The sequence below is a fragment of the Aedes albopictus genome, chromosome 1 (genome assembly GCF_035046485.1).
Source record: "Aedes albopictus strain Foshan chromosome 1, AalbF5, whole genome shotgun sequence".
Classification (NCBI taxonomy): domain Eukaryota; kingdom Metazoa; phylum Arthropoda; class Insecta; order Diptera; family Culicidae; genus Aedes; species Aedes albopictus.
In genome coordinates this window covers 89759091-89772106 of record NC_085136.1, presented here as the reverse complement: position 1 = coordinate 89772106, position 13016 = coordinate 89759091, and the positions used below count along the sequence as shown (strand labels likewise).

The window sequence follows — 13016 nt, the reverse complement described above, 5'->3', positions numbered from 1 at the left end:
CGCGAGGAGTATCGGTTCCGGTTTCGGAACCCTTCCGATTCTGATTGGTCTGTGGAGGAGAGTGGGCCTTCGTATTTCTCGACGATGCTTGTTGATGTGGAGTAGAGGATTTATTGGGCTTATCCTGGGATAAGCATTTCTTCGGTTCCGAGTACTCTATTACGTTAACCGACTTCTCAGGTCCAAAAACCTTGTTGTAGACTGAGAAGTTCACGGCATCGATCTTCTGACCAGCAGACACAAGTGTCGGAAGATCAGCAATAGGGAGGAAATTGAGTTGCTTTTTGTAATCAATCCTCATGTTCTGAAGAAGGATTTGGACTTTCTCGTGTTCCGGCAAGGGAACACTCATTGTCCCGAAAAGCTCCTCCATACCGTGATAGAACTGTAGGAAGGTCTCGTTTCGTGACTGGTGTCGCTGATACACCTTCATTTTGATCAGCGTGTCTAGATCAGGGTGCATGAAAGTCCTCCTGAGCTCTAGAACCAAATGCTGCCAGTTCACCAGACGACCTGTGGCACGCATGGTCATATACCACTGCAATGCTGGCCCTTTGAAAAGGTGGATCGCCGAATCAAATAGTTCAGCTTCCGAAGCATGTTCTGCGACGGCCATGGCGTGAACCATTCCAAGAAATTGGTTTAATTTCAACCCTTGATCTTCGCCATCGTATTTCGTAACTGTCCACTTGGACACAGGCAAAGTATGCCGCGCCGGGTTGCTCAGAGGCAATGAACTCAACGAAGCGAGCGAAGGATGAGCGAATGGGGTTGATATCGGAACTGAGGTTCCAGCCCACGGATTGACCGACGGAGTAGTAAAAGTGGGATTTCCAAGCCATCGATTCCCAGGATGTCCAAGGCTCATAGCCGCGGACCCCGGAACAGGATTCAGTGATGGTACGGTTGAGGCACCAGGGAATCCTAACCATGGGTTGGTGATCGGAGGTTGAAACGGTTGTTGCTGGTTCTGAAGGTAGCTGTGCCACGATGAAGGTGGCTGCGGCTGTGCAGTAGGATGACTTTGCGGTAACGAAAAAGTTACACTAGTAATCGGCCTAGAAGGATTGGCAGCTACTGAAGAGCTCAACCCTTGCGAGGAGCTTGAGAATCCCGGAAAAGGTGTGAAATAGGAATGAGGAGCTGAAGAAACTTGAAGAACTGTTGGCGCACCCACCAGTGGCTGTGAACTTCTACTCGGAAGCTCCGTTTCATTGTGCTGAGCTTCTTCTTCACACGGTGTTCCCATCCTGGCCATTTTCGCTTCCAACTCATTAATGCGAGCTAGTAAAGAGCGTACACAGTCACTGCCTTCAAACTGGTTAGCTACTGCAGAAATTCCTGAAGCAGTAGTACTCACTGAAACGTCTGCACCTGGATCTGCATTTCGAAGAGGTGGAACTGCCGAAACATTCTCTGAACGAAACAAGTCGATCAGAGCTTGTTCCTCCAGTCCCTCCTGATTGTGCTGTTCAGATGCAGAGGTTTTAGTGTAGAAATACTGGTCCAACAGATCCACCACATCAACAAGCATTGACTTGAGGAAACTTTCTGTTTCCTCCGAATCCCTAAAGTGCTTTATATAAAGGATAAGCCGGTGACCGAAATGTAGCAATTTTGCTTTGCCCCTTACCCTTGAATTCTTATCGCTCTGCTGCAACCCTGCAAAAAGTTCGTCGAAGTTGCGTCGACAGAACTGTACAACTTCCTCACCATTCCCCTCTAAAACTACCTCTTCAATAATAGTATCATTCTGCTTCTCAGTTTTCATATGCTCACGGAGCCACCTTCGCCTTCGTGAGTAGGTGGGATCATCCCGAATGACGATCGATCGAATATTGGTTTCGAAGTCCAACTCCTCTGGAGACAAATGGTCCACCCTTAAGCCGTGGTACCACTCCCGAATCTTCTCAACGGCGTGTGCGAATTGTGTTTCAAATGCCTCCGCCATTTCTCAAATGAGAATGTAAAATTAAAAATAAGAAATGAAACCAAAAAAATAAACAAAATAAGCTAAACCTACAAAAAACAGTACAGCTACTTTTCGCCCAAAAAAACGAAGAAGTGGCTTAAATAATAGCTTATTTCTATTAAATTAGGAAAAAAAATTATAAAAAAAGATAAAGAAAAATGAATAAACTAATCCAGCATATATTATGCTAAACTAGACACTAGAAAGTATAAAAATGAAAAAAGAAAATATTTACAAAAGAATTTTAAATTAGAGGCATTGTGTATAAAAGGAAGCAAAATTTCACAAATAATTCATTAAACTCTACTAATAGACTAATTCACTTTTTCTGTTATAAAAAGAAGCGGCTAATTTATAAAGACGAATCGAAAGGAAAAGAACGATTCACAGCAGTAGTTCTCATCATCCGAACGATTCCAAAAGAACAAAAGTATTCCGTTTAGCACAATACTATTTCGATACAATTCACTTCACTATTCATAAAAAGAACAATTGGAATATAAAGGATTCCAATTCCTCCCGGAGCTACTCTGAAAAGGGTTCCACTTTAAGGTTAAAATGGAAACCTTTTCCTTTATTTTGCGTTGGGCGCCAATTGTTAGAAAATCCTTTTGTTGGGCCACCCTATTGTGGCCACCCAGGCTTTTTCCTGGGCCTCAGGGTCGTTCACTATGGCTCCGACGAGGAAATTGGATGGATTACGGACAATCTTCCCCTAAAAAAACTGGCAAGGTAGACTAGACACGAAAGATGGTTGATTTTAGGGCTCAGCGGTTATATAATAATTTCCAACACTGCAGGCTAGTTAATTTAACATTTCGGGTTTATATTCATGCTCGTTAGATTCAAATCAAAAGTTCAATGAAGGATATGGGAAAAGTAAGGAAATAATGCACATTACCGACCAAAGGCTGCTCGATCCTGGTTCGAACATGGGGCCTCTCTCGTCCTTCAGGTGACCTTCAAAACTAGTCGGTGAGAGTCGTCCCGACGGTTTAGATCCTGGGCTCGCCGGAATGACCAGCGAGTGTCTTCAGCCGTTCACTCGGGTCCAGCGCCATACTGAAAGGGTACACTGCGGCTTCTTCGTCGGGTTGTCGGAACGGGCGACCGGGCCAAGTAGGGTCTGGCACACCGGGGATTCCCGTTTGGATGCTGGTACGGGTACACTGCGGCTTCTTCGTCGGACTGTCGGAACGGACAACCGAGCCAAGTAGGGTCTGGCACACCGGAGATTCCCGTCTGGATGTTGTTGGTACGGACGACCGGGCCAAATTGGGTCTGGCGCGCCGGTAATTCCTCCGATCACTTCACTACCACGCCTTAATCGAGACACTGGCTTCTTCTGTTCTTCTTGGCGTTTTATTACACAACTTGCACTTCTGCGGGTGGCCGGGCCAAGTAGAATCTGGCACACCGGCAATCCATCCGTTTCACTCCGCAAGATTTCTCCGTGTCTGCCGGGCCAACAGGAATCTGGCACACCGGCGGCTTCTCTTGCACGTGCTGGTTCAACCAAGCTGGACTGGTGTCACAAAGCCATACTAGGCGTTCACTGTATGTACAAGAGAAAAAAATATACGGATTAAAACGCGCACTGTTGCAGTGACAATGGCCGTTCACCTATTGATCCCTGCTCCACGATGACGAGCAGTTTTATTCCTTCGTTGGCGTCGGGAGTCTACATCGTACCAATACTATCGTACTGACAGACGGCTCGCGATGTGGGGTGTCGCGAGGTGGATTGTTGCGATGGAGTAACGGCTGCTGTCTTTTGAGGTGCAATTTAGGTGGAAATAGGGGTGCTCAGGTAGGACAAAATTTATCGATGTTTTTTTTTCTAATTCAATTTTCTATTCCTTATTCAAATTTAATTTCAGTTTTTTTTTGCCATTAAAGTAATTGAAATAATAATTTAAAAGTTTAAAAGAATAATAATAATGAAATACTAAAGTAAGGAAATTAAAGAAAATATGTACACAAAAATATTTACAAAAAGTATGGGACCTTTTGGGAGGTAACAGATGTTTCATCAGGTGTACATTCGACCGGAGGACCGCCAAGCCCAACGATTCCTTTGGCGAAACAATTCGACGGAACCGATGGAAGTATTCGTTATGGATGTTGCTATATTTGGCGCAACGTGTTCACCGTGTTCTGCGTAGTTTGCAAAGAATCTCAACGCTAGCGAGCATGCGGCGGAATTTCCAAGGGCTGCAACTGCAGTAGTCGAAAATCATTATGTTGACGACTACTTAGATAGTACGGATACCGTCAACCAGGCAATACAGTTGAGTTGGCAACAGACGTAAAATGGATACATCAGCGAGGAGGCTTCGAACTTCGGAACTGGCTGTCTAACCGCAAGGAAGTATTGGAGAAGCTAGGCGAGGAATCACCAGATGCGTCGAAGAACTTCGTGATGGGTAAAGGCTGTACGTCAGAGCGTGTTTTGGGCATGATTTGGCTACCGCAGGAGGACGTCTTCTCCTTCGCTATCGATTTCCGGAAAGATCTGGATCGGCTTCTTGGCGGCGACATCTACCCCACCAAAAGAGAACTGTTAAGCCTTGTGATGAGTATATTCGATCCTCTTGGGCTTGCGGCAAACTATATCATTCATGGCAAGATGTTGGTGCAAGACGTGTGGCGCACGAATACAGCATGGGATGAGAAGATACCGGATGAAATCTTCCCGACGTGGCAACGATGGGTCCAGTCGCTCCGTGAGCTGACACAGTTTCGCATTGACCGCTGCTACTTTCCGGGATATACTCCTAAGGCACTGGAAACTTTGGAACTACATGTGTTCGTCGACGCAAGCGTATCAGCGTATGCTGCGGTGGCCTACTTCCGCATAGTGGATCGTGCGACGGTCAGGTGTAGCCTCGTGTCGTCGAAGACCAAAGTAGCGCCGATCAAACAACTCTCCGTGCCTAGGCTGGAACTGCAGGCTGCAGTTCTAGGAACGAGGTTAACGAAGTCCATCATCAGTAGTCACACGCTTTCGATCAATAGAAAGGTATTTTGGAGTGATTCCAATACCGTCCTAGCTTGGCTCCGTTCAGATCAGCGTAGATTTCATCAATTCGTGGCGTTCAAGATTGGCGAGATTCAGGAGGAAACGGACGTTTCAGAGTGGAGAAAGGTGCCGTCAGGATGGAACGTAGCAGATGATGCCACGAAGTGGGGCTGGTCCGAAAGCTTTGAACAGCAGCAGATGGGTGCAAGGACCAGAGTTTCTCCACAAGCACGAATCAGAATGGCCAGAACAAAAAAGTGAATGGATCACCGATGAGGAATTGCGAGCAACCGTGACCATCCATCGTCAGGCTGAACCAGAACGAATTATAGAGTTTGATCGTTTCTCTAAATGGGAAAGGTTGGTACGTGCAGTAGGGTACGTTCTGCGATTCCGCAGCAATCTCCAGAAACGATTACGTAAGCAGCAGTTACCCGGCACCATCAGTCTAAGTAGCGAGGAGTTGTTGGAAGCAGAAAGGACGATAATCCGCTCTCTCCAACGAGAAGTATTTTCCGAGGAATATGCCATACTGGATTCGAAACAACAGTCTGAGAATGATGAGCCCAAGACGGTAAAGAAGACCAGTAAAATCTACAAGTTGTGCCCTTTCGTCGGAGTTGACGGCGTACTACGGAAGGACGGGCGCATCGGTGCCGCTCCATGGCTTACTATTGAGGCTAAATTTCCAGCCATCCTTCCGAAAGCTCACTACGTAACGGCATTAGTTGTCGACGAGATCCACCGAAAATTCGGACATTCTAACAACGAGACCGTCGTCAATGAGGTCAGACAAAGGTATCATGTGTCCGAACTCAGAGCTGTCGTAAGAAGAGTGGCCCAGCGTTGTCAACGATGTAAGATGCGGAAAGCAACCCCTCTACCACCCCGAATGAGTTCTTTACCAGAGGTGCGTCTAACTCCTTACGTCAAGCCGTTTACCTACACCGGTCTTGACTATTTTGGTCCACTTTCGGTGAGGATAGGACGAAGTCATGCAAAGCGATGGGTGGCATTGTTCACATGCCTTACAACAAGAGCCGTTCATTTAGAGTTAGCGTACACTCTATCCACGGAATCATGCAAGATGGCTGTACGGCGATTCGTGGCTCGCCGTGGAGCTCCAATGGAGATATACTCTGATCAAGGTACAAACTTCCAGGGAGCCCGAAAAGAGCTGAATGAACAAGTTCGACGGATAAATTGCGAGTTGTCTTCAACGTTCACCAATGCAATAACTAAGTGGAAGTTGAACCCCCCGTACGCTCCTCATATGGGGGGCATATGGGAAAGATTGGTCCGATCGGTGAAGTGTGGACTAGCGGCCATGGAGATTTCAAGGAATGCGGATGAGGAAACGCTTCTTACAGCGCTTGCTGAAGTGGAGTCTATGGTGAATACGCGTCCCCTGACCTATTTACCGTTAGATGCAGCAGAGGATGAGACGCTCACACCGAACCACTTCCTTCTTCTCAGTTCCAACGGTGTTTGTCAGCCGGCGGCCGCCCCTCAGGACGAAAGGTCAGCGCTACGGTCTAACTGGAACCACGTTCGGGTCATGTTGGACAGGTTCTGGAAGAGGTGGATTAGAGAATACATCCCGGTAATAGCGAAGCAGTCCAAGTGGTTCGGCGAAGTGAAGCCACTAAAGGTCGGCGACCTGGTGGTTTCCGTGAATGAGAACGTGAGGAACAGCTGGGACCGAGGAGTAGTTATCATCGTATATCCAGGGAAAGATGGAAGGATCATACGGGCAGACGTGAGAACGGCAGCCGGTGTATTTCTACGGCCTGTGACTCAGCTAGCGGTCTTGGATGTGCTGGATAAAGGTGGTATAGCTGAAGAAACTACCAGCAATACGGGGTGGGGTATGTGCGCGACAGTAGAAGACCCCTCGTCACCGGTTATCACACGCAGCTCTCGGTCGACCGTGACCATGACAGACAAGAATGATGTCATGTAAGCTGTCATTATCACTTTGATAGATATTCATTATTAACGAAAAAGTCTAATAAAAAACGAAGGACAGTGATACACGTTAAAAATTGAATTCCTTTATTATTTGCTAATTTTCTTTGTAAGTATTAAATAAATATTGAAATTGAGCACAAATACTAATTAAATAAATAGTTTACAAGGACACTGATATTATACAAACTACTTGTTACACGAAGACGGATTGTAAACGAAGAAGATTAGATAATGTAAGTAAAACAAACTATTGAACTTTAAAACTAATAACTAAACAAATAATAAATATTTCAGCTTAAAGCTTACTCTGAACAAATAGACGAGTTTGCCTTTGAGACGTCCGAACGACTTCACCGTCACGGTAACAGGGATTCTTACAGGAGGATCCAAAGATACCTCCAGGAGAATTCAGGGATTCCTCCAGAAGTTTCTTTTGGAATTCCTACAGAAATTCAGGGATAATTTTATGAGATCCTCCTAAGATTCATCTCTGAATTCCTAAGGGGATCCTCGAGAAGTTTCTTTAAGGATTCTTCCAGGCATCGCCTCTGGCAATCTTTCGGAGATGCTTTCAGGAGGATTCAAAGATGCCATAACATCATTTCAGAATATCCTTAGGACTATCATCAAACATGTCTCCATCATTTCCTTGAAGGATCTCCAATGGAGTTTTTACTAGATTTTCCCCGGGTTTTCGTCTGGAATTCCTCCTAAAAACCCTTCGGAGATTCCTCCTATAAATCTTTCTGGGATTCCTCCAGGAAGTCCTTCCGCCTTCCTGGAAAGATCCCTTTCGAGAATGTAGTAACGAAAGATAGCAGTATAAAACACCCATCTGCTCGCTGCTACAATAATTACCAGAATGATCTCCTCCGGTCCCTACTCGCAATTACGAACCCCTTTATGCTGCAAACGTCAATCTCATCGTTTATCCAGTCATCCGAAGCATTCGTTAAGTTTTTGTTTATTCTTTATGTTTCCATGCTGGTTCTGTTGGAGGCATGGTTGCCGATACACTTATGAGGAAATCCATGCATTTTATTTGTTTTCCTTACTATATCCACTACAGGGAATCTTTCAAGCATTCTTCCTGGAATTCCTTCGGAAATTTCTTTTCAAAATCCTACGGAGATTCCGCCTGGGAATCGTTTGGAGATTACTACTAGAGTTCCTTCAGGAATTGCTTCTGAAATTCCTTCGGGGATTCCTCCTGACCTTGCTTCGGAAATTCCCCCTGGACTGGACATCAGGATTCATCTTGGAGTTCCTTCAAGGATTCCTCCTGGCATGCCTTCGAGGATTCCTCCAGGGTATCGTTAGATGATTCCTTCTAGAAATTCTTTGGAGATTCTTCTTCGAATTCCTTTGGAAATTCCCGCTGAAATTTCTTTGTGGATTCCTGCTGGGATTTCTTTAGGATTCCTGCTGGAATTCTTTCGGGGATTCCACCTGGATTTCCTTCGAGGATTCTTCCTGGAATATCTTCGGGGACTCTTCCTGCAGAAGTTTCTGCAGGGATACCTCTAAGAGAGATTCTTGGACCACCAGGGATCCCTGCAGAAGTTCTTTCGGGGTTTCGTGCAGCAGGTTCTGCAAGGATTTGTCCATGAGTTTCTTCAGGAAGAACCTGCAAATCCTACGGAAATTGCTAAGTCTATAAAGTTTTAAATGTCTAGGTAAATAATACCACAGAGAAACAGACATAACTCTTGGAACAAATTTCTGTTAAAAACATCGTCACGAAAACGTAACCGCCCAATACTATTCATGCTGTGCTTCGTCGAGCAACCACTAGATGGCGGTAGTGAGCAAACGTCAAACAGGAGCAAAAACGATGCGAGCGCCGCGTGTGGCCAATTCACCAACTACCAAATATTTGAATTCATCGTTAAAGAAGTGATCGATGGAATGTGAATAGAGTGTGACGTCTGTTTCTCTGTAATAATACCTTTGGGCACATTCCAACGTAAAGCTTAGTTTCCAGATTCCAAGGAGACCGCTCAAGTAAAATTTCCCATTTTTCCTCAAGTAGTTTTACCAACTGGTCCAGTATAAGGATAAATGTCACTTTTCCTAGTCACCAATGAAACGTGACTCCGTTTGATTTGCTTGGAGGCGTAACGACGGAGGCGTTCTTCAATTACCACCTGCTGTAATTACTATGCTTCTGAGGCATAGTCGGGTTAGCTTTCAATTCATTTATGAGAATGGCATTACATGTATCATTAAAAAATACAATAATTCAAAACCTGAACCAAGCTAATACTGCAATTTATGTATCCGATGCAGATGTCACGAATAGCTTGAAGTTTAAACACATGTTTAACTGCCGCCAATGTTTCGCTTCCAGCTCTGATTCATGCACATTAATCCTCTTATTGCCATTACCAGCCGCATTTTCATATGACACTAATCCTTTGCCACCGCTCGAAGCAACTCCCTCATTTTCACCAATTTCTTCCAAGCTTCTCACGTTTCACTTTCACTGGTTACACTTTGTTACATTCTGCTTCGAACATTTTCCGCGCCACCATCATCATCCTCCCAGCAAACAGGAAACTCTTCAAAGAATGCACTGACTGATGCCACTCCAAACATCCTTGCACTTGTCCACTGCGCGGGATTCTCGACAAGAGCATATTCTTCTCCAGCGTGCGGGAAGCCGACAATCACAAATCCCTCAAGAAGTCAGCAAATCACTTCTTTATTTTGCTCCAACACTCGAGTAGCTTCTCAGCCTTTCAGCTTCTTCTGTTGCGGGTTCGCCCGAGTGGGACCATAAAGGAAACCGCGTCATGCCGCCGTCGTCGTCGCCGTTGTTACGGAAGAGGGATATAAAAATAAACCACACGCAAACACACCCCATTCACCATTATTAGAGGGCCAGGGTCTGTTGTCACTTTCAACACCTCCTCATTTTCCGCGTTATATGCCGCTGAGGAACACTAGAAATACCGTAAGTTTGGGTGAAATTGATCATTTTTCTCAGAAGTTTTTCAACAAATTGTACCATCCATCGATCTATGCCTGTCAGTAAGAAACATAGTTTATTAGAGGATCAGCGATGAGATATTGAGTCTTCTGTTGAAAGTTGCCGAGAGCGGAATTCACTTGAAGACTCTTGCACTGTACTTTTGGTGAATGAATCAAATCACATGGAATTGTTCACTTTTTCTCATTTCTTCTGTCAGAAATTGTTCGTTTAACACTTCATGTGTTCAATGTGCGTGCTGCATATTATCCACTGAATTTGTGAATTATCACGCTCTTAATGAACACCATTTTCACTAGATGTTAAAGTAACAAAACAGGGCACATTTTTCCCCGATTTCTGATGCAGAACGGATTAATTTTCTGCATTGTCACTGAAAGTTAGTGCACTCCTTTTGATTTCAATGTTGGGCCCGGAATCAACTAACAACACGCGTTCATCTATCCTATTAGCTTCCACACATCACCTAACTGCTTCAAACAAAATTCACAAGTAAAAAGCACCATGCTGCTCCATCCAGTCAACACTACCGTTCGTTGAGAATATTAGAACACTACCAGCCAACGAAACCATGAAGGGAGATTGCCGGTTTTGCGCGTCTACACCGGTTCACGTCTCGCGGCCAACTGATAGCGTTGTGAAAGCGCGAAAAAGGATTAACCACGGCAACCGACCACTGGTACTGTGCACTGGGACTGGTCTTCCCTACTCTCGTCTGAGGTGAAACAGCTGATTCCTAGCGCCGAATCAGACCACGACGAGGATCCGACTACGATGTCGTCGGAATGATAACTCTGTATAGCCTATCTTAAGCAAAATGCATGGGATCAGTAATAAGTTGGAAGTTGGAGTATAATTTGGCACTAATGGCATGACCAACATGATATGGAGAAAGTTGAAAAAATTAGTCACGGTGCTCCATTTACCGTTATTATCAAAACCTGAAACATGCACTCCACCGATGTTTATATTGATGCATACTACCAAATTTCAATATTATTTATTTATGATACTTTTTGTTATGATGCCTTTTTAATTCACGATTCTGTTATGAAATGTGATGTTTTTCTATAGAAAACTCGATTTTTTAGAGGTTAGGCCCTTTAAAAGGGCGTAACTAAAAAATTCGCCCAACGATGATTTCAAAAATTTGGCCAGAGGTGTAGGATAGATAATTAAAGAGAATGGCGTTTCAGGTTTTGATGGTATATTATATTTTATAATAACGGTAAATGGAGCACCGTGGTGGCAGGCACGAAGAATGCAAAGAATGTTCGTGGAATGAAGGCCATGCTGAGGATCCCAATGTATTATGAAGTATGGGTCACAATATTTGTGAATCTTACAATATTTTTATTGTGGCAATAATTTTACAGCATTCATTTGATGATCTAGATCAGTGTTTCCCAAACTTTTAGGAGGTTTCGCCCCCTTGGAGTTTGCGAAAAACATTTTCGCCCCCCTAAGTGAAATTTATTTCTCCATGATAAAATGCAGAAAATTTGCTTAGCGGAAGCCTTTGAAAGCCCACTTTTTGACGCTACTGTGGCTAATTGGTAATTAATGTATCTCATACGCTCTTATTTTTATAGAGTTCTTTTCCAAATGCATTGATTGTCTGCATTAGAAAAAAAACTATTATTGGATGTAAAAGCGAACGCTCGTTAGCCTCAACCAGATGTTTTACCAGTGTTCTAAAAGGGGGTTCATCAACACCCGAGATGTTTGGTCATAAGTACTCAAATTAGACTGGTGGGAAATTGAAAAAAAAAACACACAATTAAGGGGGTTTAAATGTCAAAAATATACTTTCGTGTAAATGAGGATTAAAGTTTTTGACCAATGTTTTATCATTTGTATGGAGTTTCAAAATCAACCCAGTTTTCTCTAATTTATTGTAATTTTTCCAAAAATCGTAAAAACAATCTGAAAAATCTCCTGAAAGCTTGAAATCTGATGAGTTTTATGATATGCTCAGCTCAAAATCAATAAAATGGTCACTTACACCCCTTTGATTCTGGGCTACTCAATTACAAGAATATCTTTTATGCAAAAAGTACAACTCAAGAACGTTTTGGTGTATTTTTGAATGTAGTCAGCTTTGCTCAGTAATTTAAAATGAAATGAATTGACAAGCTTCCTATTAATTGGAGAACTTTTTAATGTCAAATAAGCAGACATGCATTACATGGCTTTGAAGGAATTCAACACTGAATTTGAGAAAAAAAAAATCAAAATAGCTTCTAGCAATAAGTTACGTTAGGAATTCCTTTGGGTAGCTTCTCTGAAATATTTCTAAACAATGTGTGGCAATCTTAAACTTCAAACCGCATATAAATTAAAAAAAAAAAACTTTTTTTTATCAAGTAAAAATAAACTCCAGAATCACTAGAAATTCTTTCGGAAATTCATGTAGCAATCGTCTATTTTCCTAAGAATTTTGTCAAAAAGTCCACATAAACATCGAAAATTCTGTTCATTCAATCGATTTCAAAACAGACATTTTCAAGAATCCTAGAAACAAAATCTTAAAATGTTAGGGAGTTTTAATGATTCAGCTGACATTCAATACATTACATTTCAAAACTTTTGATATTACTCAATTATTAAACAAAACGCCCCTTTTTGGAATTTTCGCCCCCCCCCAATTTGGTTTTTAAAATTTTCGCCCCCTTCGACCTGATTTTCGCCCCCTAGGGGGCGATTTCGCCCACTTTGGGAATCACCGATCTAGATCTTCAAGATCTACAAGCTTTGCTCTTGCTTCTCTTTACTATATCGGTGTAATACTTTCATGATTATGTCAGTTGTACCGCATAATATTAAGGCGAAACTGGAAGCGTTTCCTCACCTTTTGGTTTTTGATTTTTTATTAAATAACGAAGCAATAGTTTCAAAATCGGTTTTCGTACACATGTAGAGTATGGATCAGGGTATCTTCTGATTTTTTTTGTTGTGGAAAATGTTTTTCGTTTTTGCAGAAACCATTTTTGAACAAAATTTTACAAAAAAATGGTTTCTACAAAAACGAAAAACATTTTCCACCACAAAAAAAATCA

General features: G+C 43.1%; 2 protein-coding genes across 2 annotated transcripts in view; one reads left to right on the top strand and one right to left on the bottom strand.

Annotated features, from left to right (window-relative positions):
• The window catches only part of LOC109410169 (metabotropic glutamate receptor 1), a 679657-nt gene that overhangs the window by 657206 nt on the left and 9435 nt on the right, over positions 1 to 13016 (bottom strand). Inside the window, exon 2 of the mRNA XM_062845013.1 lies at positions 9354 to 9910. The gene's annotated coding sequence lies outside the window, so the exon portion shown is untranslated. The remainder of the gene's footprint in view (positions 1 to 9353; positions 9911 to 13016) is intronic.
• LOC134288715 (uncharacterized) lies at positions 4431 to 6957 on the top strand. Its single transcript, XM_062854421.1, has 2 exons — positions 4431 to 5196; positions 5369 to 6957. Exons 1-2 carry the CDS (start codon positions 4431 to 4433, stop codon positions 6955 to 6957), a joined length of 2355 nt encoding a protein of 784 aa, XP_062710405.1.

Excerpts from the sequence above, each read along its gene's own strand:
- LOC134288715 (XM_062854421.1), top strand. The coding sequence starts at position 4,431 with ATGATTTGGCTACCGCAGGAGGACGTCTTCTCCTTCGCTATCGATTTC. Across the intron at positions 5,197-5,368 it reads CTTTGAACAGCAGCAGATGG|TAGGGTACGTTCTGCGATTC; the intron begins GTGCAAGGACCA and ends TGGTACGTGCAG.